Genomic DNA, 27026 nt, shown 5'->3' on the forward strand with positions numbered 1-27026 from the left:
CATGTGACGAAGTCTGGGGCTAGGGGCTAGGGCCGGGCTCCGGGGCCGCAATCGAGGTCCGGGTCAGGGGTCAGGGGTCGAAGTCAGAGTTGGGGGTCGAGGTTAGGGTTGTTGGGGTCGAGGTGAGGCGGGGATTGGGGTCGGGATAGTATCAAATATGATATCATTTTTAAATATTTAGTTTTAATTAATACAATACAATACAATACGACGTACCAAACATGACCTAAAATTACAAATTATTAAAATAAAAAATGATTGAATATACCAAAATAATCCCCTCATAAGACAAATACTAAAAAGATACAAAAAGAAAGAGTAAAATATACCAAATTACATTATGATTCTAATTCTATTAAAATTACAAAGTCGAAGGCTTTGAATTCTTAGTCGAAGGCTTCTTTCTTACTCATTGGAGATTTCCCAAGAGATGTTCTTGAGGCCCTAGTGGCCTCAAACCCAAAAGTTCCCAAATTATTAAATTTTAGTTAATTTGATTTTTAAATAATTAAAAAACTATAGACTCCTAAATTTAATTTTCCTATGAACCCTAGTAGAGAAAGGAATGAAATGGGACAAAGCTAGTTATTAAAATATCATCCTCGTTACTACTTATTTTTTCCTGCCCCATCTTCCATCAAACGATTATTTTCTAGTAAAGAAAGTTTTTGAGAAATATACATCTTATCTTGCCCAACTTAATATTTATATAACTAATTTTATCATAATTTCTTTTTAAATAAGTAAAATTATTTTAAATTTTTAAATAGTACAAGGTACAAGAAAAGCAATACTTCCACTATTATATTATTTTTTAAAAAAAGAAAATTTTCCTATCCAACATTTATAATGGATTATTTTTTTATTTTTTGAATGTTAACGATACTAGGCATAGGCGAATAAGCCCTGGGCCCAAGTTCTTAATTTATTTTTGGGTTTTTTAGCAAAATGATTTATTTTTTAAAATTATTTTACATTCTGATATAATTTTGATGTTTTTTTGCAAAATAGTCTCTGATGCTCCAGATAGCCACAGGGATGGCCCTAGGCATAGGCAGGTCAGGCCTGTGCCTAGGACCCCCAAATAAACAGACTCTATTTTTTGAAAAATGCTATTTTTTTTAACACAAAAAGATTATAATTTTACAAAAATATCATTTTATATATAAATATTATAAAAATATCAAAAAAAAATTGGGTCTCAATGCTCATAGCCAGCTTTGAACGGCTAGTCGAAATTTTTAGACAGCTCGAGTCTCAAAAAAAAAAAAAAAAAATCTCATTTCTTTTTCTATACAAATCTCTAATTATTATTTTTTAACTTGAGATTTAGCCATCAAATTATCATCTCTAATGGGAAACTATATATATCATCATCTTTTATTCATAAAATTATTTAGCAATAACATAATTACTAATATAACCCTAATCCTATACGAACAAAACAGTATATATATATATACTTAACATGATATAATACACAATACATATACATATATATACATACACACACGTTAGTTAACACTGTCAGCTTCTCACCAAAACCGGCTACGAAAAACAAACTGAAACACCATAAAAACGAAGAAAACTCTGAACCCTCCGACGCCGGAAGAAGCCGCATCCGAGGCGTAGAAATAGTAGTAAGGATAAGGATACTCGTCGTGGCCTCCTCCTCCAGACGGCGGCGCTTTAACAACAGGTGAAAACGGCACCGTTTGCGGAGCAGGAGGAGGAGGAGGAGAAGAGCCAGTGGTGTAAATCCACGACGGAGGAGGAGGAGGCGGCGACGACTTTTTCTTGGGAGGCGGCGACGACGACACTGGAATGGTTGGCTGCGACGGCGGCGGTGAGAAAGTGAAGTAAGTTGGAGGTGGCGCGTTGTTCGCCGGTTCAACCGGCGGCGGAGGATGTGGCTTTTCGGTTAGAGACGGCGGCGGCGGAGGAGAACAGATGACTGGACACGTGGCACAGTCGCTTATGCAGAGCAAACTGGCTTGGTCTGATTCTTGGTCTTGGTGAGTTGGTGTGGCCAATATGGACATGGTTAGCCCTAAGAGCCATGATTTTAGTAGCAATGGAAGACATTTTCTTCTACCCATTTGAGAAAAATGGTTTTTTCTCTCTTTGAATCAATGTGTTCTGAGGTAAAGTTAGTTAGTGAGGCATAATATATAACATGTGTATATGTATATGTATATGTTATCTTGTGTATGGCTCTACAAAAAGTTTGTGATGAATTAGATTCTTCTCTAGTGATGGGGATTTTGTTTTACTTTTAGTGTTTGTGAATTATTATAGTTAAGTTGGCAAATTAGGTGTTTTTAGCCCAAATTACACACCTTCTATATAGTGCATTGCTTGTATAGTAGTTTTACAAAATAAAAAGTATGTAATACTGTTCTTATTTACAAATGATAATGTTATACTTACGAACCTGTATTTTGTCTCATTACCTGTTCGAACTATGTGTTTTGACAAATTATTTTTTAGACCCGGTGTTTTGTAAAATGGTTAAAATAGAACCCTAAACTCAATTTTGATGAAGAAAAAATTGAATATAACAACACAGTTTTTAAGTAGAATGATTTTATTTTTGTTCTGAATTGTTAGTTTGGTAAATTATTTGTAATTTTAGTTGAGAAAACATTTACCAAATTCGGGTTTAAGGTTCTATTTTAACAATTTTACAAAATATATGGTCCAAAAAGTAATTTGTTAAAACATAGGGTCCAAACATGTAAAAGAAAAAAACACAGGGTCCAAAAAAGTATAATCCGTTTTTATATATATTTTGTTAATATTTGACACCTTAGGGTGTCCAACACCACATGAGGTAGCACTCTATGATTGGTTAACAATACCCAACAATATTTATTAAATTCAAATAAGTAAGATCTGATACTGGATTGCGCTGTCAACTCTTTGTGGTGTTGGGCTCCTCCGACCCCTTAGCAAAAGTGGTAAATGTGCACATCACCATAGTTTAAAAGTTGAATTGGCTAATCATTATTTCATTAATATTTACACACACATATATAATCAAGATTAAAAAAATAGTGTTTTGGAAAATAGATAGGGGACCATATAATGCAAAAGTGATCATTATAATGATTTCATTATCTCTTTGGAGTTTGGAGCTTGAGTTTTTGTATTCATAAAGAAAAAGGAATCCTAAGTAAAGCTTCTTTAACAAATAATCTGATTCTCTTTTTTTTTTCTCAATAATACCTTTCTGTAAACTTAATCAATACCTTTTTGTGCTTCTTCACCTATACTTTTCTTTGCAAGGTGGGCTTCTTCTTAAGTATCTTCTTTCCTATTGCAGTGATTCTAGGGAGTTCTTATATATATAGTACTGACAATACTATATATACTTGTCTAAGAATCTCATTTGTACATGTTACTATGTTGCATCTTTAACTATGAATAAGATTGTCTTGTGAATTAAACTTTTGCATTGCCCAAGTTTGGCAACCAAAGAATCATATGACATGAGGTGTGTAAGAAAAAGTATATGATAGTATCTTGTCATCTTTGTGAGTGTTACCTAGTTAGTATTAAAATGTCCAAAAAAATTGAATAGTTGAGTTTTTGAACCAATTTGAATCTATGAGCATATATTATCAAGCTTCTATTCATAAATTCTTCATAAATTCTCAAAGTTTTCTTTCAAATTTCAATATTAGTGTGAGGGCAATTTGGGCACGTATTTAACACTTTCCTTTTTATGAATATTGTTAAAGAAAGAACGTGCCAACCACGTGACTAACAACGAGACAAAAGGTGTTGCTTTATGTGCTGGAGAACATCAAAACGCTCGTTTCACTAAACATCGAAACAAGCAATAGGAACGCATGGACCAATGGCGATAAATTAGTTCTAATCATTCATTTCGTTCTTTTGCTATAACTAACTGACTTCAATAGTAGCTAAGATAGTTTTTTTGAGTCTTTACCATACTATCATTGTCTTAAAATATAAAAAGAGAACTAACTTAAGCATTGGAGAATTTTCTTGCAGTTACTCACTATTGGCTTTTGCCAAAGACTGTTCTTACCAAAAACTGATCACAGGAGAATCCCCTCCCAAAAGTTGATTAAGTCAACAGGGAAGTAAAGACAGAATAGAATTGAGTAAAGACGAAGATAGATTCGCATCCGGAGATTCAATATTACAAAACTCATAATGCTTGGAAAAATCGACCTGAACAATTAGATAATCGTAAGGATGTAGTTTGTTTGAGGACTGGTCTTGTTGCATTATATTAGTAATACACAATAATATTAATGTAGTTTAGAAATGATGTAAAATTGTAGTATATATGTAATTGTATAAAGAGTATCGTTATGGAGCAGTATGTAGTTTCCAACTCTACTTGTTGTGACATTCTGTAAATAGTTACATTTTTATAGTTTTAATATTTTAAATTAGAATATATGAAGCCAATCAAATAATATTGCATGAAGTGGTATGCTATTAGCAATTTTCTTATATAAACTATGTGTAAGTTTACATGTTTTATATCTATGATTATATAATTGCTTATAAAATTACATGCTAATGAGACTAAATCCAAAGCCCTCATTATCCATCATTCTCTCACTTTCAAGTTCAACTATACTTTTGGCATTATTATTGATAAACTTGTGTTTATCGATATACAACTTTTTAGTCTTTTCGCATTAAAATATATAAATATATTTATATATATATAGGAGAATTCTTTTATAGGAGCCCTACCAATAGGGCTCTCAGTATTCTTAACCTGTGAACATTTTTCGGCGTGATTTTTTTTTTATGACCATGTATATTGTAGCTATTTAGAGCATCCTGCAAATTTTTAGAAAATTCTGAATAGTTTACAGTACCGAAAACTAGGTTCAAACATATCGTTGCACTCGTGACTAATTTTTTTTATGCGCATGGAAAATAATATGTTTGAACCTAGTTTTCGGTATTGTAAAATATTCGAAATTTTCTGAAAATTTGCAGGATACTCTAAATAGCTACAATATACATAGTCATAAAAAAAAATCGCGCCGAAAACTATTCACGGATCGAGAAACACTGAGAGCCCTACCGGTAGGGCTTAAGCTCCTATAAAAGAATTGTCTTATATATATATATAACACTACTTTTTAGTCATTATACTTCACATGGGTAAACATTTTTTTTGATGAACTATGGGGAACAAAAATCTAGAAAAAGATTGAAGAAAGAGGGAATATGCATAACAGAAGCAAAAGCTAGTAAATAAAACAAAACCAAAAACATGTACAATAATGCTGAAATGACAACAATTACAATGAAAATGGAAAATGTCCCTTTATGAAATTTCAGTACCATTTTCCCAACAATAATGTCCAAAAATCAGTCTTTTTCTCATTGTTATTTGTAACCACTGAGAAAGAGCATACACTATAGTCTATTATACCAACCCACTATACAGTAACACACCTCATCTCTTCCTGAATTTTCTTTCAGTTGTCACCATCTTTTCTCATATTTTAAGAAACTGCAGCTCAACTCCATCCTAATCATACAAAAAGGAAACACAAAGGTTAAAGTTTAAACCCCATTGAAAAAAATATATTTCTTTAGATACATAACAGTACACTAGTTTCAGATTTCCAACAACAACAAAAAAATTGATTCAACTGAAAAACAGTCAGATTGAGTTTCTTTCTTTCTTATAGTGTGGGAGGAGTCTAAAGCATGGTTCTTCTGAAATCTTTTAACCGCTTAAGCTCCGGTACAATAACCAAACCAAGGTCTGGTCTGTCCTTCTTCCTTAGTTCTGCACACTTTAATGCCAAGTTAGCAAATGCTAGAGTTTCTTCAATGGGCCAGTCTGTTATTGCCGGGTCTAGCATATCAGCAAACCTTCCTTTCTCAATGGCTTTACTGACATGGTGAGCTAGACCCATTGGAGGCTTAGCTGTGATGATTTGGAGGAGTAATATCCCAAACGAGTATATGTCTGACTTGGTTGTTAACCTGCCTGTCTGTTGGTACTCTGGATCGATGTAACAGAATGTCCCGGCTGCAGATGTCATGCGGTACTGGGTTACTTGATCGGCTACTGATGGAGGGACTAAACGAGCCAGGCCAACATCGCTGATTTTGGTAACAAAGTTGCGGTCTAAGAGTATGTTTCCTGGCTTAAGGTCGCGGTGCACAAGGGGCTCTGGCTTTGTTTGGTGAAGGAAGAGAAGTGCTGTTGCCACTTCAGAAGCTATTTTGAATCGTTTCCTCCATGATATTGGTGGGGTGTTGCCTCTTTGAAATAGGCGGTCTTCCAAGCTACCATTGTTCATATACTCGTATACCAAGCATCCGAATTCTGGACAGGCACCTAGGAGGAGGACCATGTTCGGATGTCTAATGCAGCTCAGAACCTCAACCTGTTCAAGTTGGAGGCAGTGAATAATGGGAAATTCTATTTTATTGAATTAAAATATTGGTTTAATTTGCAAGTCCATGATATAGATCATAATGGTAAGCTTTCAAAATTCAGCATATGGCCTTGTCATGTTTCATCAAAGTTACAAGATGGCATTGTTTTTTCTTGTGCTTAACAGAGACATGTCTATTCTTTTGTAGTATTGAATTTCAACAAAATGTCTTTCCTGAGAAATACTATATTTTGATAAAGAGATATAAAGAGTGATTGAGTACAATACCTCCTGTTGGAATTGCTTCCTTCCTTGAGCTGCATCAGGTCTCAAGACTTTGATGGCAACTGGGGTATGATCAAGCTTGCCTTTATAAACAGGTCCATAACCACCTTCACCAATTTTCATAGACTCTGAGAACTTCTCAGTGGCGGCTTCAATTTCTTCTATGGAATATTTTCTATACCTAAAATCGTTCCTTGACAAAGCAGTCAATGCTCGATTCTTCTCTTCTGCCTCTCGCCTGGCTATCATCTCTGCCTGTTTTCTTCTCTGGGCTTCCTTCTCGGCCATTCTCTGTGCTATTTCAGCTGCTTCTAGCGCAGCTTTGCACTTGGCCTTCTCCATCTCTGCAGCTGCAAGGGCTGCCTCTTCAGAATTCCTGGCTTCTTCAAACTTCTTGCTCTCCTCCAGCTTCCACTGGCTCAGCTCTCTAGCCTGGAAATAATGGGGAAAAAAAATATTCAACCATAATTGATCAACTCTAAAATTTTATTCAATGTACAATATAATGGTATGACATTTACCTTATTTTTTGCTGAGATTGCTTCTTTACATGCTGAGCTATACATGTCCATGGTTTGCTTTAATTCAAGCTTTAATCTTTTCATCTCAGCTTCAATTTCTCTCTGCTATAGACCAAACATATCATATACATAGTCAAACCAACCGAACATAGTTAACTTTTTGTTTTCACAAAATACATGATCTATGGAAATTCAATCACCGTAGATTGTCTGGATGAAGATACTCTTGGGGGACTTTGGGCAGTACTGAATTCAAAGTTTTGACCTGTGATATCAATCGATCCAAATATACCAAAACCTCCTTGACTGTCACTTTCCTCAGCGTTTGAATCGCAGCCGAAGGAAGATCTATACCCATTATTCTGAGGGTCCATGTTTTCCAACAAGAGAAGTGAAGGAGCGCTTTTAGTTCTCTCCCTTATTGGCACCATTTTATCATATCCTCCATTTTTCAACCCTGCCCTCATGTACTGTGCTCTGTGAAAAAAAAAATCAATAATGATCAAAAATAATAATAAGGAAAATTTGATTCTAAAGCTAGCTAGAATGGCCTGTTCTATATTCACCTAGCTCCATGATCTGATTCACCATATTCATTTGGAACACAAGGTGGCAGTCCCTGTGGAGATGGTTGTCTAGGCGGGGCAGCGGTGTTGAGTGCAGGCCTCTGAGCGGTTTTGGCGGTTACTATCTTCCCTTTCGATATCACAAACACAGAACAAAAATCTGGTGCAGATTTCACAATACTAGAGGGCACGTCTGTGCTTTTAAACTTCCTGCAATAACCAACCATGCCATGAAAAATGAATCCTTGCTTTGCATATACAATAAAGCATAGACAGAGAAACCAACCTTGTAAGAGCATTTCTTTGAGAAGCACCAGCAACGAGATTAGTGATGCAATTCTTGTTGATATAATCCAGAATTGCTTTCGCAACATCAGAATCATCAATAACAACCTCCTTCAATACAACCTAAAAACAGAAAAACAATTCAAAGCCGTACTCACTTTGTCTGGGGAATCATCACAAACACTTGGTAGGCAATAAAAAATCTCAAGTTACCGCTTTACGAGCACAATATGCCCGGAAAGGAACGAAAACATTGCGCGCATCAGAGTCTCCCGATTCGCTGCTGCTGCTGCTGCTCGTGCTCTCTGCGTAACTCCCAATTACGACAAACATAAATCATTTCAACATAATCAATGGTGTGACTCTCACTCTCAACAAAGATAGAAAAGAATGAAGGTACCTACGATGGTTTTTGTGTCTAACATGGATGAGAATGATGAAAGGATTGGTAAGCATGAGATTATCGATAGCCCACCGAACAGCGGCTTTGCTGTTCTTGTTGTCCTTCTCGACCGCCACGGCAGTGGCATTGAACGGAGGAATGGTGTCGTCTGGGTAAAAATGGGGAGCCATTGTTGTTCAGTAGCGCACCACCGCCGAAAACGAAGACGACCCACCAACAGCAACAACACCCTCCTCCTCCTCCTCCGCCACACCCAGTAGAGTCCGGCGAAGGATGAAACAAAGAGAGAATATAGTGCCTTCTTAGCTCTTCGTTTTGGTTTTGTTTCACGAGAAAGAAACCCTCTCATGGTGGATAACAGAATTAACTAACTTTTAAATTTACGTTTCTCTCTCAGCCATTCGCTTTAATTAGACAAAACGGCTTTAATTAGAAAGTTTGACCAGTTCATCTCTTTCAATTATTAATTTATAACTCATTGTCCTTATTTTTAAAAAATAATAATAATAATTAAAAATAGTTTAAAATAAAATTTATTTATTATATTTAGAGTAATGACATGTGTACTTAGAATATGCATTCAAACATTACACACAGTGATGTGACACTTTTTTTTTTAATAGATGGTCTCAATTTTGATAAATGTGATTGGAAAGACTAAACTATCACGTCACTTTGTGTAATGTTTTGATACATATTTTGGTGCACATATCATTACTCTTATATTTAATGGATAATTCTACAGAAAATGCCCCCACCTTATGGTCATTTTCTATTTCTGGTATTTAGAAAAATTATAACTTAATTGTTTTTTCATGACAATGTATATGATAGTTATAGTAGGTATCCCACTAATTTTCAAGAAATTCTGAATAATTTACAATGCAAAAATCAGAGTTCAATCCGTCTGTTTTTGACACGTATAAAAAAACCTAGTCACATGTGCAATTGACTGTTTGAACTCTGATTTGGACATTGTAAATTATTCAAATTTTCCTGAAAATTTGTGAGATGTCTACTATAATTATAATATACACGATCATGAAAAAAATTTGGGTTATAATTTTTTTGAATGCTAGAAATAGAAAACGTCCCTACGATAGGGCATAGAAAATAGGCATTTGGCAAAATGACATATTTTTTAAAGTCATTTTGCACTCTAGCCTAGTTTTAATAATTCTTTGCAAAATGATCTCTCATAATTTAGACAACTAGTCAAAAATTTAGCCAGGCAATCGAAAAATTCAAATAGCTGGTCGAAAATTTTAGGTAGCCAGTCAAAAAATTTAGACAACTAGTCGAATTTTAAACGGATGTCATTTTGCAAAAATTATCAAAAGTAGGTCAAAGTACAAAATTACTTAAAAAAATATATGTAATTTTCACCCGTTTCTCAATAATTATTCATATTTAATATAATTTTAATATTTATTATATTTTAATTTTAAAAAAGTATAATATGATATTCTAAAATTAAAAGTTTATTTTCATTTAAAAAAGTAACTAAAAATGTATTATTATTATAAAGTAAAAATAAAAATATTATTATACTCTTTTTTTTTTTTTTTTGCATGATGACCTAGTCAAAATAATGCTACTAGGGGTTACTTATAATCTTGTGTTTCCTCTTTTAGTTAAATAAGAAGAGCAGAGATATCCAAGCATCTTTAGAGACTCCACAATACATAAGATCACAATTTTTATAAGTAACCATAGCCATAACAAACTCAATTGATTCTAGTTCATTTAATCTTGATGTTGAATAATTTATAAGCAATAAAAATGACTAAGTAGACATAACTCATTTATTTAGCCAAATCATTATAAATCTTCATCTCATTTATTATCCATTTAATTCTTAAATAGTTCGCACATGAGTAATGCTACACATACTTCTAATTTGCACACTCTACTTACACACTGATGTGTATTCAATACCAACCATACAATTAAAAAAGATATAGTTCCCGCTATGGGTATACATTTTCCCTGTGGGGACAGGGTCTTGTGGGGACGCGCCCCAATAGGGGCAGGGAATCCCAGTATAAATGGAGAATGAAGTAGGGACGAGGATAATTTTCAATCCCCGAATGTTAAATAAGGTAGGGCAAAGATGACATTCCCTTGATGGAGCCCTGTTTAAATTATTATATATTTTTGTAATTTTTTATATGTATTTTATATATTTCATTGTGTTATTGTAGTATATTAGTAATTTTTTTAATATTTTAAATTTTATTTGTGATAATATTTAATATTTTTAAATTGATTTTTTTTTAAATAAATGTGTTATTCGTGGAGATTTTCCGTCCTAATAAGGGATTCCCCACCCCGTTCCTGACAGGGAATAAGCGAGGATGAGGTAATGATGGAGATTAAAATTATAAATGGGGACGGGACGGAGGAGCACTCACCGCCAATTTCCCACCCCATGTGCATCACTATTCTCCGCTTTAATATAGTTATAATTAAGATTAATTAGAGTATTCAAATTAAAAATGCTTCAATCATTACTCAATCACATTTACCTTTATCAATTTCATTAAAAACTATAAACATGGTAAACAAATATATTGAAAAAAATAAAACCACAATTACTATTAAAAAATTAAAATAAAAGACTAAGTTTAGTATTTAGTTAAAATATAATTAAGTAAGTTGGGGTTAATATGTAATATTTAAAATATTTGAGGCCTAAATAAAATTAAGGCTATAATTTGGGGACAAAATAGATATTTATCCCTCATTTCATCTTCCCCAACTGAGCTCACAAAATCAGATTTTGGCGCTCGAAATCGGAGCGGTGGTTCACTATGTCGGCGATATACGTGTTAGAGCCTCCGACGAGGGGGAAGGTGGTGATCACGACGACGTATGGCCCTCTCGACATCGAGCTCTGGCCCAAAGAGGCTCCCAAGGCCGTACGGAACTTCGTCCAGCTCTGCCTCGAAGGCTACTACGATAACACCATCTTTCACCGCGTTATTAAGGGTTTTCTCATTCAGGGCGGCGACCCCACCGGAACTGGCACAGGTCTAATTTTTATCTCCTTTACACTTCGTTAAACTCGTCTGCACAGTCAATTTGGATGAATTGGCTCAGAAAATAATATATATATATATATAATATGCTTGTTGACTTGATATGGTGGTGGTTAGGGTTTTGCGATTTGCAATTGATTTAAGGGGTTTTGAGGTTTTTTCGCACTCAATTTGGATGAAATGGCTCTGTATATATGAATATGTATGCTTGTTTGACTAGATGTGGTGGTGATTAGGGTTTTGCGATTTGCAATTGGTTGAAGGGATTTTGAGGTATTTGCATACTCAATTTGGATGAAATGTCTCTGTATATGAATATTATATGTATATGCTTGTTTACTTGACTTGACTTGATACGGGGGTGATTATGGTTTTGCGATTTGCAATTGGTTTAGGGGGTTTTGAGGCTTTTGTAGTGTGGTTTATCCTTGTTTGTAGGTGGTGAGAGTATATATGGCGGTGTTTTTGGTGATGAGTTTCATTCGCGTTTGAGATTTAAGCATAGGGGATTAGTTGCTTGTGCAAATGAGGGTTCACCCAATTCCAATGGGAGTCAGTTTTTCATGTCTTTGGACCGATGCGATTGGCTTGACCGAAAACACACCATTTTTGGGAAGGTGATGCTTACTTCTTTCACCCTAAATCCAGAAAAGTTTCATTTTCGAGAAGAGAATTAAGTTTTTTAATATTATTTCTTTAATGTTTTGGTGTGTTATTTCTAGATTACTGGCGATTCAATTTATAATCTTACGAGGTTAGGAGAAGTTGAAACTGATAAGAATGATCGTCCATTGGATCCACCCCCAAAGATATTATCAGTTGAGGTGGGTTCAGAGACAGTTGAATAGTAACAATTATCATTCTATATCTGTTCATTTTGCCTTTTTTTCGTTTATATGTGTGTTTGATTATTGAGCTTCTTTGATAACTTATATTCTAGGTATTGTGGAATCCATTTGATGATATTGTACCAAGAGAACGTGTAAAATCTAAGGAACTTTCAACAAGTGACACTGACAATAAAGATACGAAGAAAAAAGCTGTTAAGTAAGTGTTTATTTTGTACGCCCCTTTTGTGGAGTGCCTGTCTGTTGTGTCTGCCAGTGTCTGGTGCAAAATATTTGGCTAAATGTGGTCTGTACATGTACAATTCAGAAAGTTGAATTTACTTTCATTTGGAGAAGAAGCTGAAGAAGAGGAGAAGGAATTAGCAGCTGTAAAGAAAAAAATCAAGAGCAGTCATGATGTACTCGATGATCCTCGTCTTCTGAAGGATGCTATTCCAAATGATGAATTGGTAACTGTCTACTTTCTACAGCAGCACCTTTCTGTTTTTTTTTTATGTTACATTTGAAGTCTGTTAAAATAGTTAAGATAAAAATGTGTTGGGTTGGTGTGATTATGTGTAAATTTCCCTGTCAATTTACTTCAGGAACTTTCATATCTTATAAAAATTATCTATACATATGCATACACACTTTAAAAACTTGCAAGCCTCCTGGTACACATTATGCATAATTCAGAATCTCAGATATGTATAACATCCTTGCTGTATAGTATGCAAGTAATGATCAAGAGGACAAGTGCTTAACTAATCTTTGATGTGCAGAGTTCTGAAGCCAAAAGAGAAAAAAGGGGTGTGCAGTTATCTGTCAGAGAAGCGCTAAACTCAAAGAAAGAGGAGTTTCAGAAGGATTTAAAAAAATCTTTTAGTGATGATGATGGTGATGATGAAGATGAGGCAAACTTTGATGCACGAATGCGGCAGCAAATTCTTAGGAAAAGGAATGAATTGGGAGATTTACCACCTAAGCCAAAATTGCGTAATGGTACATAGTCAGCAGTGCATTTCTGATACTAAAATTACCCGATATTGATCCAATTATCTCACTAAAAGTAAACTTATATTTGGTTTTAGTTCTTTCTAATCATAGTAAAGTGGAATTGGTACGTGCATGCTTTTGCGCTACTAACCTAGGGATACATTGAGTTAGAATCAGTTCAAAATGAACTTTTTGGAGTTTTCAATTTTAAATCCTTGAAAAGAATGTTGATATGTTATCTAGATTAGAGAGTAATTTGAAATATGTCTTCATTATCGTACATATCCTTATCCCATTTCATATTTTTTGAGCGTTGCCTTCATCTTTGATATGGCTGTATCATTGCTTTTGCAGGAAATTCGAAGACAAAGGGTCGTGAGGTATCTCCATCTAGGTATGACATTCTATAAAACATCTATCTAAAGTTTATTTGAGTGCGTAATACAATTATTTTACTGTAATTTCCTTAGGGACACAAATGTGATGAATTCAGCTGAATCTGCACACAGACAAATCTTTCCATTGGCAAATCAACTATATCAAGTAACATAATAAGAGAATTTTAGATCTGAAGGGACTTTCTCCTAAAATATAGTATGAGGTTTCTGAGTCATTTGCATGACATTCAAAGGATTCTATGTAATTTTTAAACCTAAAATGATTGAGGAAGTTATACCTCCATAACTTTATTCAGCAACACATTTTTCCTGGACTTTTGGAATCCTTAGATATGCTGAAGCATCTAACATAAACAATATATAAACTGATGCTGATTATTTTTATCACCAGGTCGGATGATGAACGACCTAGAATGGAAAAACTAGCTTTGAAGAAAAAAGGAATAGGATCAGACGTGAGAGCTGAACGTATGGCCAATGCCAATCTAGACTTACAGCTATTGAATGAAGCTGAAAGAGGAAGACAATTGCAAAAACAGAAGAAGCGTAGACTTCAAGGACGTGAAGATGAGGTATTTATGTTTGCACACACAATCCCAATATACAGTTGATGGGTGGTAGTAGAAGTTGGCGATTGTAATCAAAAGACAAAAATAAAAGCTATGCATTTAAAGTGTTAATAAGATCAGTGTTTTAAAGGGTATTTGGTTACTGAGATGCTTTCAATTAAAACTTAAACAAAGGGGGGAAAAGAAGAAAAACATTCATAACCAAAACCAGAAAAACTGTCTTAAACAAAGCCTTACAAAGCTGGACTAGTTATAAAATTAGAAGTTAAGAACCCATTATGTTTTAATTTAGAAAGACATGTAGTCATTTTGAATTCTTGTTTAAGTTTTAGAATTGAATTTTGACCCAAAATAAGGTTTAATATACGAGGTGTAAGCCTCAAAAGGTACAGAGGCACAAACTTTAAGCAGTGCCTTGACAAATATTCCCCAATTCAACTATGCAACTGGAGTAGAAGGCCTTGTCCTGTTTCCCTGTGGATAGTGTGTGGCCTATCCAAAGTAGCCTTTGAAAACAATGGATCAGAATTAGATTATTGAGCACATAAGAGATTATATAACTGATAAATCTAGTGTTATGTTTTGAATTGGTCATCATACAAACTTGTGTGTGCAAATGATGAAATGAACAGTATGGAATTGAAAAATCCGTACTTATATGTGACTGCATCATCGCAACTCTGCATATAAAACAATTTGATGTATTGCTCTTCACATTAGCATTATTTGCTAATTAAGTTTCCAATTACCAACTTTGCTGGTTAACGTTTCCTTCAGGTTCTAGCAAGACTAGAGAAGTTCCGGAAGAACGTACTTGAGAAACCTGTGGAACCAAGCAGTGAAACTGGAAGTGGTGGCACCGATGAGGACGTGTCTGACTGGAAAGCTGTTCGTTTAAAATTTGCTCCTGACAGCAAGGTAAGCTTCTGGTATTACCTATTTTGTTTGTCAACAGCGTCTGTAAAACCAGTTTAATTTAATTTATTCAGTACTCCATTGCATCTGCATGACCATTTGCCTTGAGATACAATGCATGCCATTAAATTTTTAGCTTATAAAGACTCTCATTCATATGGAATCTCATCATCATCATTTACATAAAAGAATGCAACAGATGTAAACAATAAATCCATTAGTAACCCTACAATATTTGCGGACACTAGGAAATTGTAGCAATTGCTATGTAGGTGTCTAGGAGGGACTCGAGAGCAAACCCCTCTCGATTATGTTATTCAAATTTCTTGTCTGCGTTGTGTCTCTCATGGAGAGTTCATTGAATCATTTGCAGGATCGCATGTCTCGGAGGGAAGACCTCAATGACTATGTCGTTGTTGACCCACTTTTGGAGAAAGGAAAGGAGAAGTTCAATAAAATGCAAGCAAAGCAAAAGAGACGAGAACGGGAATGGGCTGGCAAATCGCTCACATGATGCCTTCTTTTTCAAGTTCCAACTTTACATTACAGGGATATGAATATATCATAAGATTGAAAGAAACTAATGAGCTAAATTGCATGCAAATTCGTCTTTGTCATGTGCAGATATCAAATCAAGTCTCGATAGGATAGATTTGCTACAAAAGCAGTGGAGACTGGAGTTTGAGTTGCATGTTTTTATGGCATATCTTTCTTTCTCAATCTCAAGTGCAAAATGAGTGCCTTTGGTATTGCTCTCTCAATCTCTCCTTTAACCTTTTTTATTTTTATTTTGTTGACAATTTTGATTCGAAGTAGAGAGTTCAAATATATTGTGTACATACATAGTGTAACTTTTGTTTTGTGTGCATTTTAATTATTTGGGAATATCTTATTATTTTGTTTTCTAATATTATTTCCACCGAACCAGAGAAAAATCTCTTGTTCCTTAGTCCAAAAGGTAATTGGAGAAAAAAATAGTTATTTTCTCTCCCAAGTGGACACCAAGTTTCAGTTTAGCCTTCAATTTTTGTTTGATTTTTATATAGAAAAAAAAAAAGTCAGATAAAAGGTCTTGAATAACTTTTGTTTTGTTTTATGTTTGAATAATGATATGTGCACCCAAAATTTGTACACAAGCATTACAAACAGTGACGTTGCAGTGTTTTTTAAAACAGTGGGTTCCAGTTTTAATAAATGTGATTGGCCAAACTAGTTTGTCACGTCACTATGTGTAATGTTTAGGTGCATATTTTGGCTGCAAATATCATTACTCTTAGAGGGATATTTGTGGCGATAGTACTTAAATTATTGTGTTTGTAATTATTTTTTTGGCTGCGAAAGTATATTCCGTTTATGTTTTGGTATAGTTTAGTGCATCTGTTTGTTTCGTCGTTAAGTCTACTACCATGGTGTGAAATTTATTTATAACTTTGGTGTTTTCGTCGCAAATATTTTTTAAATTGAATATTTTCGCTACAAAACATAGACAGAATGTATTTTCGCCGCTAAAAAAATAACTTGGTACTTTTAAGTGTTTCAAACATAATGAGTTGGGGACTTTCACTATTCCTATATTAGACAAAATAAAGGTGGCCAAACTTAAATTTGGGGTTTTAATATATAGAATAAGACAAGTCATATTAATTCGGTGTAAAAAACATAAATTATCGATTCTTCCAATAATAAACAACTGTTTTAACAATTTTTAATGTATTTGAGAATGGTCATGTTTTGTTTTGGCGTGGCCTGTGAATATATATATATATATATAAAAAGGAGTGTGTAGGCCTGGCTACTACCTACGTATTATAAAACAAGTCTATCTGTACTGAACTTGTTACTTCTTGGTTGGAGAGAAAAGGCAAAGTGGATTTTAGATCTGGCTAGAGGAATATTATATCAAAGGATTAGATGGCACCAACAAACCAATAATCTAAAATCTAAATCTTGGTGCAGTAGAAGAATCATATAAATTGATTGGTAGATAGTTTACATGGTTTAAGAAAAATGACATTTGCACTAAAACATTACACTAATGTGTCATTGTTTTTTGAAATAGTAGGTCTCGCTTGAAATAAATTTGAATGGTTAAATAAAATTGCTACTTCGGTTTGTATAATATTTTGGTGCATAATTGTTGACTTTCTCTTTTATTTGAAAAAAAAAAGAAGGATGGTGTGTCACATGTTGTAGTTCAATTTGTTGAAAAATTGAGTATCATCCTTTGAAAATGATATGATTTAAATGTATGCACACTTATTAATGCATGGAAGTTATAACTTAAAATCCCCACTTTCACATAATTGGGTAAAGCTTTCTATTCTAGCTTGTGTGATTGATACATTGAATTATGATTTAGTGATTGATGGAAACTCAATGATGTAATTTTTAAGAGAATCTAACTTAATTCTTTTTTATTAGTTTGTAATATTTGAAATTGCTAACAAGACTAAGAGCACTCCCATTGGGTGCTCTACTACATCTTTTAAAATACCTTATCAAAACACACATTTTTCTATTTTACCTCTAAATTTTACATTATACCATACATCAGATTCTTTATATATTTCTCTACATCATTTAAATATTATATCTTTAAACATATTTTATTACTTAAAGTAAAATAAAATAATTGAAAAATAAAAAAGAAATAATAAATATATACTAAATGGAGAGAGAAAGCTTATAAAGAAAAATAATAATATTAAAATATTATATAAAGGATATGTAAATGTTATGTAAATGTAGAGATGGATTAATTGGAGTTTGTGCATAGCTATTATAAATATATGTATAAATGAGCTGATGGAAGATGTTTTTATGAGTTTTAGCTAAATATTATAAAGAAAGTGTATTATAAAATATATCACAAAAACATACATTTTTATAATTTACCTCAAAACTTTTACATTATACTATACATCTGCTTCTTTACATTATTTATATATTATATTTTTAAAAATATTTTATTCATTTTAAGAAATAAAATAATTAAACATAATAGTACCACACTCATATATATATATATATATACAAAAGTTTATAAAAAAATAATAAAATATTTATAGCTTGATGAATAGTATTTCACTACATATAAAGAAATACTATTTATTTAGGTAAAAAAATATAATTTTACATCATCCAATGGAATGCTACTTAACTATTTTTTTCTCTATATTATAAAGAATAACACATTTTAGCTCATCCAATGTGAGTGCTCTAAGAGTGTAAAGATAATAATGGTACAAAATAATCCATTTTTTTAATTTGTTTAAATAGATTAATGAGTTATTATCTATTTTATATTTTATTATATGGCTTTATTCGATTAATTTATGATTAAAAAATAAATAAATAGGGTTCTATTTCTTGGTGATTAATTAAAACTCATAATGTAATATTTAACAGAATTCAACTCAAATTTTTATTACTAATTTGTAACATTTAGAATTACTAACAAATGGTACAAAATAATCTCTTTTTTAACTTAATTGAATGTATTAATGATCTATTTTATATTTTATTACAAGACTTTCTTCAATTAATTCATGATTAACAAAATTAAAAGTGTGTTTTGACAGCTACCTTATAATTTGAATTGAATATAATTCAGAGTAATTACTTGATTTGAAGTATTTGTTTGACTATGCAATTACACAATAATTATATAATTAGAGGTAATTGAGGATCCTAATTACTCGTGATTACACAATATAATTATTAATTATAATCAATTTTAAATAATATTTATTACATAATATTATTTCTCTATCTAATTACTATTTTTTCAAAGGATGTTAATAGAAATTCATAAGTAAATTTAAATACACTTTATATTTTAAAATATAAGGTAATTACTCGTATTAACAATTACACGTATGTGTCCAAACATGTCAACAAAGTTGGTAAGCTCTAAACAAGAGCACAATATAAATATGTGGTAAAATCGGCTTTGCCCCTTTTAGGAAAATTTTATTCACAAGATTTTTACTATTACAATACAACACCGACTTCATAACAAAATTCTACCATATGATGTGATATGTTAGATATGCTTCTTTAAAAGCTTTACTTCCAACACCCGTTAAACCGGCTTTACAATTTAGCACTTGGTCAAAAAGTGGCGTATATTGTTGAATTTTGTTACCTCTATTTCTTTCACCATGTGGGGTCTACTCTATAAATTTATATTTAAATCACATATTATATATATATATATATATAATCCTTATATATATGCCTTGCCACCGTAGAAGAAAGAAGTATCATTGACAATTTTAAAATGATTTGTAAAAATTTCTTGTGCCAATCAATAAATATAATTAACTCTTATTTATTACGTGTTTGAAAACAAGTGTGTCATTAATAATTTTTCGTCTAATTTTGTCTATTTGAATAGGGATTACAACTAAATTAACAAACAACTTTCATAACAAGAAAGAAGATTAGTACATTCATCTATGCTTATGCTTATGCTTTGAGGAAGAAAAAATATTTTAATATTCATTTTGAGTTTTAATAATTACATTCCACTTATCAATGGTGCAGCTTTATTTTATTATGATGAAAACTACTTGATTATATAAAATATATATAAAGAAAGACATAATAATATAAATATACAGGAGTCAATTCGGTGCAGGAACTATTTTTTATTTTACCAATGCACTCAAGTGGCTCATTTTAGCACTTAAATATATATATATATTTTTATTATAATGTATATTGTAGTTATTTTGTAAATTAATTTTTAAAAAATTTAGAATAATTTACAATGTCGAAAAAAAAATTCAAATAACTTGTTGCACGCGTGTTTATATTTTTATATAGCCATGTAAAATTTAACTGTTTGAACTTTATTTTTAGTACTGTAAATTATTCCAAAATTCTTAAAAATTTGCAAAAAATCTTAAATGACTATAATGTACTTAGTCATAAAAAAAATTGGAAAAAAAATTATTTAAGTATAGTCACCCCATAAACATATAAATGAAATTGCCAAATAAAGAAAAATTTAACATAGGTATATTTGTAAGAATTGACATAAAATGAAGTAAAATATAAAAGCACGTGAAGTGGGTTCACTAGTGCTTATTATAATATTTATACTATTAATTTTATTTATTTTCTTTTGAAACTAAGTATCTTGTTGGAAAGTTAAATTTATTAGGAAAACAACACAAATATAAAAAATTTATTGTTGGAAAATTCATTAATACTAAGTTTATTATTTTATTTTATTTTATTTGTATTGATTCATGTCTGAGATTATATTAAGTCTACTTTTATAGCAATTAGGTATTTAAGGTTTATACTGTCAAAAAAAAAGGAATTAAAGGTTTGTTGTATTTTCACTCATGTCTACTTTGTTAGATTCTTTACTAAATTATTTTTATTTTTATTTTTATTTTGAAAATACCCTAGAAATTACATTCTCTTTAAAATACCAAATCATAAAAAAGGAAAAGAGTAAACACAAGTCTTACTAAAAGTAAATACTTGCTTTTCTTTAGCTTAAGGATAATTTGTCAATGGTTTTAAGTTCATAATTAAGGTTTGTTTGCTTCATTCATGTATTTTCTTTTTAACTTTTTTATTTTTTGTTTTTTTTTGTTGTTGGTGACATTTTTATAAACTAAAAATATATATGATCAAATCATTTATTAACTAGCTATAAAGTGTTAAAAAAAAGAGTAACATATTGAAATTGAAAAGGCTAGTATTTTTATTTTTAAGAAGAATAAGGTGTATTCATTATTTATTATACCTCTTAAAAAAATATTTTTAAAATAAAAAATTTCATGATTGGGCAAGAATAAGAAGGGCTCCTCCAAAATTTTGAAAGAAAAATATTATATAATGTTTTTTATTTATAAGGGTTATTTTATTTTCACTCCAAATATATATATATTTGCACCCCATCAATTAAATAAAATTAATTTTTAAAATCATTTTTTAACACTTTTTTTCAATTTTTTTAACATTCTTTAATTTCTTATTTTATGTTAATTTTAATAATTTTATTCAACTTGTTTTCATAATTTCTTTAAATAATGTGTAAATTTTTAGAAAAAATAATCTTAATTTAATATATTTTTTTGTTTTATTTTTTATTTAAATATTTAAAATATATTATTTTTATGTATTTTTAAAAACTTTATATATTAATTTTTAATTAAAAAAAAGTGTATTAATCAAATTTTGGGGTGCAAATATAATACTTCTATTTATAATTCCAAGATCCTCTTTTAATTTATATATTTGGCCCCCTCAATTTTTTTTTTTTTTTTTTTTTGGAGGTTGCAGTCCCACACCTTGAAGTTCAATTTTTTTGTCCTGAAATTAAGGCTTATGAAATAAATAATTAGAGCATAAAATAATGAAAACAGATCATGAATTAAAATTTGGTGAAGAAAATTTTTTTTTCTTCCAAAATTATCATTGAAAGACTTTATAATCTTTTTTTTTTTTCTCATAGTGGATTGGAAAAGAATGTTCTCTCATAAATGTAAGTCAACTTCAAATTGAATTACGTAAATTTTGGTGTTGATTTCAATTTATTATTATTTTCCTTTTCATTTGTTATTTCCTTTTGTGCTCTCTAGTTTCATTTTGTTTTGTAATTTTTGCTATAATTTCAAAGAGTTCCACTACCAACACACAATTTTGTGTAGATTGAATATGAATTTGCTTTTTTTTTTTTTTTTTTTCAAATAGAGACGTGTAGAAATTAATAAAAAGAAGTTTAGAATTAACCAAAAATAAATGTGAACCAAAAAAAAATGGTTTGTTAAGAAAGGAGACAAATATGGTAATGTATCTACAATGTTTAGTAACTTTTTTCCCCTTTATTATTTCTTACGTTATTCTTTTCATACATAGAGAATTTAATCCAAAAAAATATTATTAAAATACAAATTATTTATTGATACTATTAAATTAGTGAATATTTAAATTTTTTTGAGTAATTTGCGGAAGGTTTATTTACGCAATGTAATGACTAAGAGATAGAGTGTCAAAATGTGTTGTATTGTTATATTTAGCACATTTTAGTAAAAATATCACTCTAATGATGTTTTAAAAAGTATATCAAATTTGACACAAGATATAGCATAGGCCAAATTTAGCACAACAATAAATATTTATTTTTTATTTATCATATTAACACTAATTTATTAATTAATAATTAATGACTAACCATATTACTTTTTTATTCATCTTTTTTTCAATATAAAATGAAAAAAATATTAATTTTTGTATTTTATCAATAAATTTTTAATGAATTGTTAACTTTTTTAAGTTAATTTGCAGTTTATGCATTGGACCACATTAGCAATTATTGAGTCAAATATGGTATTGACTCGTTTTGGCACAAAATTTACTTCACTCACGTCAGCTTCTCTATTCTATTATTCAAAATACATCACTAAAGTCTCACTTTTTTTATTTTACCTCAAACTTTTACAATACACCATACATCAACTTCTTTATATTTTATTTGCGTCATTTAAATATTATACTTTTTAATATATTTTATTTATGAAAATAAAAAAATAAAATGAAATTCTATAACAAAAGAGAGGGAAATTATTAAAAAACTAATTTAAAGAAACTAAAGTTGTAGTTACATTTAACTATGTACTATTCACTATGTAAAAATAAAAAGCAATAATACCTCATCTTGTGGAGGTATTTTCTTGGACTTTTTTTATTATTTTTTAGCTATTTTAGATAATCTAAGCTCTAATAATTACATTTAGACAACAAAATCAATAATTAGTGTCTTATTACCGGTTTCTTAGTGACACTCCACGTCAGCACCATCTTTCCCAATCCCAATCAAATGGGTCCCACGTCATACTTTCTAAAATTGCTAAGCAAATCTCTTAAAAGGCAAAAGACAATAACATATAAATAGTAATGTGAATCTCCAAACAAAGAATTTAGAGTTGTAAAATAAAGTAGGCTATGGTTGAATATAAATTTTATTTTCATTTTCAAATCATACTTATTATATCTAACAAATTATTATTATCATTTATGTATAGAAGTGTGGATTTAAATAAATATGTGATAAAAATAAATTAAGTAAAATAATTAATTTATTAAATTTTAAGTAATAATTTGATAATATATAATTTGAAAAGATAAGATTTTTATTCACATGAACAAAGTATGAACAAAGTATGATAAGTACTAAATAACTTTTCTCACTTGTAATTAAATTAATTTTAACAACCAAGCCAAAAATAATATCACTTTGGTGTGTGATATAAGCTTTGTTTGGCTGAGCTTCTGTAAGTTTTATTTTAGCCTTTAGAATTAAAAAAGTTATTTTGGAGGTGTTTTGGTAAAATGAGAAGTTGGGAGTAGGGTTGTACAAAAAAATTTACAACTCGCCCAACCCGAATAATCCACCCAAACTAATCCGAAAAAACTGCCAAAAAACGCAATCCGAATAAACCGACAAAAATTTAAACCGCCAAATTGTTACATTGGGTCAATTGAAAATAACTATCAACCTGGCCAACATAACCCAATCTATCCAATTAAGAGTTCACTATCTTTTTAATACATTTAAATATATTAATGTATCTACATAATTAAATTAATTAAGTTTTATTTTATTTTTTTGCTATAAATTCAAAATATTGTTTAAAGCCTAAAAAGATAAATTTCACACTATTAGTACTAGTATTTAAAGGAAAAAAAAACTACAAAAATGTAATTTGGAAAAAAAAAATATTCTCACTTCGGTTTGGGCGGGTTGACCCGACCAACCCACCCAAACTATTAGACGGGTTAAAATAATTTTTTTCTTATTTGGGCAAGTTACGGGTTCACTTTTCCTAACCCAATTATGACATTGGACGGGTAAAATTACCGTGTAACCCAACCAACCCGCCCAATGATCAACCCTAGTTAGGAGACCCTAGTTTCTCTAAAGGGACTTTTGAGAAATTGTTTTATAAATTAAAATAATTTTAATAATTCATAATTTACTCATAAAAGATATTTTTTTATTAATGTCCAAACACTTTGAAAAAAAAAATATTTATGTAATAGTTGTCTAAACAGAAAAAATAAACCACAATTTTTCCTTATCTTATACTTTTAGTTATAAGCAAAAGTAAAAACTTAGCCAAACGAAAACATAATCTCTATTCTTTTTTCTTTTTCTTTTTTGACTTAGGTGAGAAAATTTAAAGTTTGGATCCTCTACTTATCTTTATGAGAAGAAATATATTACTACTAGATTATGTCTATGACCACTCACTTTTATTTTTCTTTCTACTTCAATTTCCATCCACCGACTAAACATAGCCATAAAAACACTAGAAATGGACAAATGACTAAATGTACAAGTAATTAAAAAATGAATAAATGAATTGGATATAACAAATCCAATCTAATTCAAATCAATTATATAGTTAAATATCCAATCTTTTTTTTTAATTAAGTTGGATTCAATTAATCAATTTGGTCCATTTGGATTAGTTTACAAGCACTCCTATTCATCTCTTTGTCTTTTCACCCTCTTCAATTTTTTCCAGCCTCCAAACACAACCTTCAAAATTAATTTAAAAAAAAACAAAAAAAGGAAATGGACAAATGGAAAATTGTACAAATAATTAAAAATAAAAAAAAAGGTTAGGAGCACAAATGACAAAATGCACTACCTCTAGACTATGTCTATGGCCACTCTCCCCTATTTCTCTACTTCTTCTCTTTTCATCCACCTACCAAATATAGTTTAAAAATATACTTTTTTAACAAAAAAATAAAATAAGAAATGGAAAAATATTTAACAACGTTATCAGCTAACTAATTCAATCAAATTATAATTAGATATCCAATTTTTTTAAGAGAAATTGGTGAGAATGACTTTATTTTTAAATAATTTTGTACTCTGGCCTAGTTTTGATCATTTTTTATAAAATGACATCTGTCTAAAAATTCAACCATCTGTCTGAATTTGTCAACTGATTGTCTAAAATTTTTACTGGCTATTTGAATTTTTTGACCTGTTGTCTAAATTTTTCAACCAGCTATCTGAATTGTCAAAAGTCATTTCGCAAAGAATTATTAAAATTAAGCTAGAGTACAAAATAAATTAAAAAAACGTCATTTTGCCAATGGACCCTTTTTTTTAATTAGATTAGTTTTGATAAATTAAGTCGATTTGGATCTGATTACGAGCAATAAACATCCCAAACTCCCACTATTCAATCTTCTTTCATTTCTTTGAATTCATCCATCAATTTTGTCTCGAGTACTACTACAGGACATTTATAGTGCTTAACACCACCTTACATTGATTGGTGTAATTTAGTACCATATCTCATATATTCTATTTTAAATTAAATATATGAGATCCAAAACTAAATTACACTAATAATAACATACCATATAAGACCATCCCCAATGAAAGATGTAAATATTGTGTTATATTTGGCACAGAAAATCAATATATTATATATTTGACACAATTTCTAACACTATGCTCCAATGCACAATTGTAAAATTTGATGCAAAAATCAATATTTCATTTATATTCATTTAATATTTATTGAAAATATACAAAAAGTAATAATTTTTCTTTAAATTTGATTATTGATAATTAAAAATAATAATAAAATAAAATAGTAAAAAATCTAGCATTTAAGGGTGATTATCAAAATAATACTAAAATAATAAAAATAAATAAAAAATTAAAATTTATTGTGTGCTGCCAAATTTGGCACAACTTCTAACACAATAATAATAACATACCATATAAGGCCAACACCAATCGAACGGTAATACGACATTATATGTCGTGAACAGTGGATATATAACTCCAACCCAACTTCAAATAATACCCCATTTAGTTGTTTGTGAACAATGCCACAACATATATGTTGTGCACTATTCACACGAGAAAAGATTTTTTTTTCTTATTTTAATATATATATCACATCTCTTTTTTAAAAAATAAATATATTTATATCTTATATATATTATTATATTAAAAAATAATATAATAATAAAATAATATATTTTTTGGTGTAATTTTTGGTATTATGATTGGAATGGAAAAAAATATGGTATTAAAATTCTTTAGTTTTGGTGTTGGTGCAACACCATATATGATGTTATGGGTTGAAGATGTCTGAAGATAGTGTTGGACACCATCAGTACCCTCAGCGATACTATTTTTTCCTCCCACCAAACATAACCTTACAAAATTATTATTATTATTATTATTATTATTATTATTATAAATAAAAAGGAAATGGACAATTGGCAAAAATTGTACAAGTAATTAAAAAATAAAAATAAAAATTGGGGGGGTAAAAATGACAAAGCGCGTAATCCCTACCTAGTCATGATCTTACACCTACCGCCACCAACACATCAAATCGCATCACACCGCCCCCAAATTGCGTTCACACTTGCCCCCTTTTCCCTCTCACCACAATCCACAATCTCAAATCTCATCTCTTTTTTATTTTATTTCTCCCATGTTTATTTTATTTTATTTTAATTTAATTACACTTTCTCTTTTTCTATTTATACAAAGTCAACAATTGTTTGGCCATCTTTCTTCTTTTTTTTTTTTTTTTGTGTTCACACCACTTTGGCAATGGAGTTGACTCATCATTTTATCCTTATTTTTTCTTGTCTAATACTATTTTGTTTGACCCATTTAATTGTAAAAATATTCCCCCCAATACAATAATTATTATTGGTGGTAAGTAATTGCCTTTTCATTTATATGTGATATTGATTCAAACAAAACTAATAAACTTTACCACAACAACAACAAGGGACTTAATGAAACT

General features: G+C 30.5%; 3 protein-coding genes across 7 annotated transcripts; 1 reads left to right on the top strand and 2 right to left on the bottom strand.

Annotated features, from left to right (window-relative positions):
* Positions 1 to 1351: 1351 nt before the first annotated feature.
* Positions 1352 to 2232, bottom strand: LOC133807026 (leucine-rich repeat extensin-like protein 3). The gene has a single exon (XM_062245147.1). The coding sequence runs from the start codon at positions 2097 to 2099 to the stop codon at positions 1536 to 1538; it is 564 nt and encodes a 187-aa protein (XP_062101131.1). The 5' UTR covers positions 2100 to 2232; the 3' UTR covers positions 1352 to 1535.
* A 3064-nt stretch (positions 2233 to 5296) lies between these two features.
* Positions 5297 to 8833, bottom strand: LOC133807024 (U-box domain-containing protein 51-like). Of its 4 annotated transcripts, none has more exons than XM_062245142.1 (8): positions 8453 to 8833; positions 8266 to 8357; positions 8054 to 8175; positions 7768 to 7977; positions 7402 to 7678; positions 7202 to 7303; positions 6684 to 7112; positions 5297 to 6404 (listed from the first exon to the last, which is right to left on the bottom strand). In XM_062245142.1, exons 1-8 carry the CDS (start codon positions 8802 to 8804, stop codon positions 5709 to 5711), a joined length of 2280 nt encoding a protein of 759 aa, XP_062101126.1. In that variant the 5' UTR covers positions 8805 to 8833; the 3' UTR covers positions 5297 to 5708. The 4 variants fall into 4 exon arrangements, with proteins under 4 accessions (XP_062101126.1, XP_062101125.1, XP_062101128.1 ...); XM_062245141.1 differs by having other exon boundaries at positions 7202 to 7306; XM_062245144.1 differs by having other exon boundaries at positions 5298 to 6404; positions 8457 to 8773.
* A 2374-nt stretch (positions 8834 to 11207) lies between these two features.
* LOC133807435 (peptidyl-prolyl cis-trans isomerase CYP57) lies at positions 11208 to 16091 on the top strand. Of its 2 annotated transcripts, none has more exons than XM_062245770.1 (10): positions 11208 to 11488; positions 11913 to 12113; positions 12219 to 12320; positions 12437 to 12543; positions 12652 to 12793; positions 13106 to 13325; positions 13674 to 13713; positions 14109 to 14289; positions 15064 to 15204; positions 15575 to 16091. In XM_062245770.1, the coding sequence occupies exons 1-10, from the start codon at positions 11330 to 11332 to the stop codon at positions 15713 to 15715; spliced, it is 1434 nt and encodes a 477-aa protein (XP_062101754.1). In that variant the 5' UTR covers positions 11208 to 11329; the 3' UTR covers positions 15716 to 16091. The 2 variants fall into 2 exon arrangements, with proteins under 2 accessions (XP_062101754.1, XP_062101753.1); XM_062245769.1 differs by having other exon boundaries at positions 11935 to 12113.
* The last annotated feature ends 10935 nt before the right edge of the window (positions 16092 to 27026 follow it).

Source organism: Humulus lupulus, chromosome X (genome assembly GCF_963169125.1).
Source record: "Humulus lupulus chromosome X, drHumLupu1.1, whole genome shotgun sequence".
Classification (NCBI taxonomy): domain Eukaryota; kingdom Viridiplantae; phylum Streptophyta; class Magnoliopsida; order Rosales; family Cannabaceae; genus Humulus; species Humulus lupulus.

What these genes read in the sequence shown, in the direction of transcription:
- LOC133807024 (XM_062245141.1), bottom strand. Translation starts at nt 8,804, where the DNA reads ATGAGAGGGTTTCTTTCTCGTGAAACAAAACCAAAACGAAGAGCTAAG. An exon ending in AGACACAAAAACCATCGTAG is followed by an intron (nt 8,358 to 8,452) that starts GTACCTTCATTC and finishes GGAGTTACGCAG; the next exon opens with AGAGCACGAGCAGCAGCAGC. An exon ending in CAATCTCAGCAAAAAATAAG is followed by an intron (nt 7,113 to 7,201) that starts GTAAATGTCATA and finishes CATTATTTCCAG; the next exon opens with GCTAGAGAGCTGAGCCAGTG.
- LOC133807435 (XM_062245769.1), top strand. Translation starts at nt 11,269, where the DNA reads ATGTCGGCGATATACGTGTTAGAGCCTCCGACGAGGGGGAAGGTGGTG. An exon ending in ACGAAGAAAAAAGCTGTTAA is followed by an intron (nt 12,544 to 12,651) that starts GTAAGTGTTTAT and finishes TGTACAATTCAG; the next exon opens with AAAGTTGAATTTACTTTCAT. An exon ending in AATTTGCTCCTGACAGCAAG is followed by an intron (nt 15,205 to 15,574) that starts GTAAGCTTCTGG and finishes AATCATTTGCAG; the next exon opens with GATCGCATGTCTCGGAGGGA.
- LOC133807026 (XM_062245147.1), bottom strand. Translation starts at nt 2,099, where the DNA reads ATGGGTAGAAGAAAATGTCTTCCATTGCTACTAAAATCATGGCTCTTA.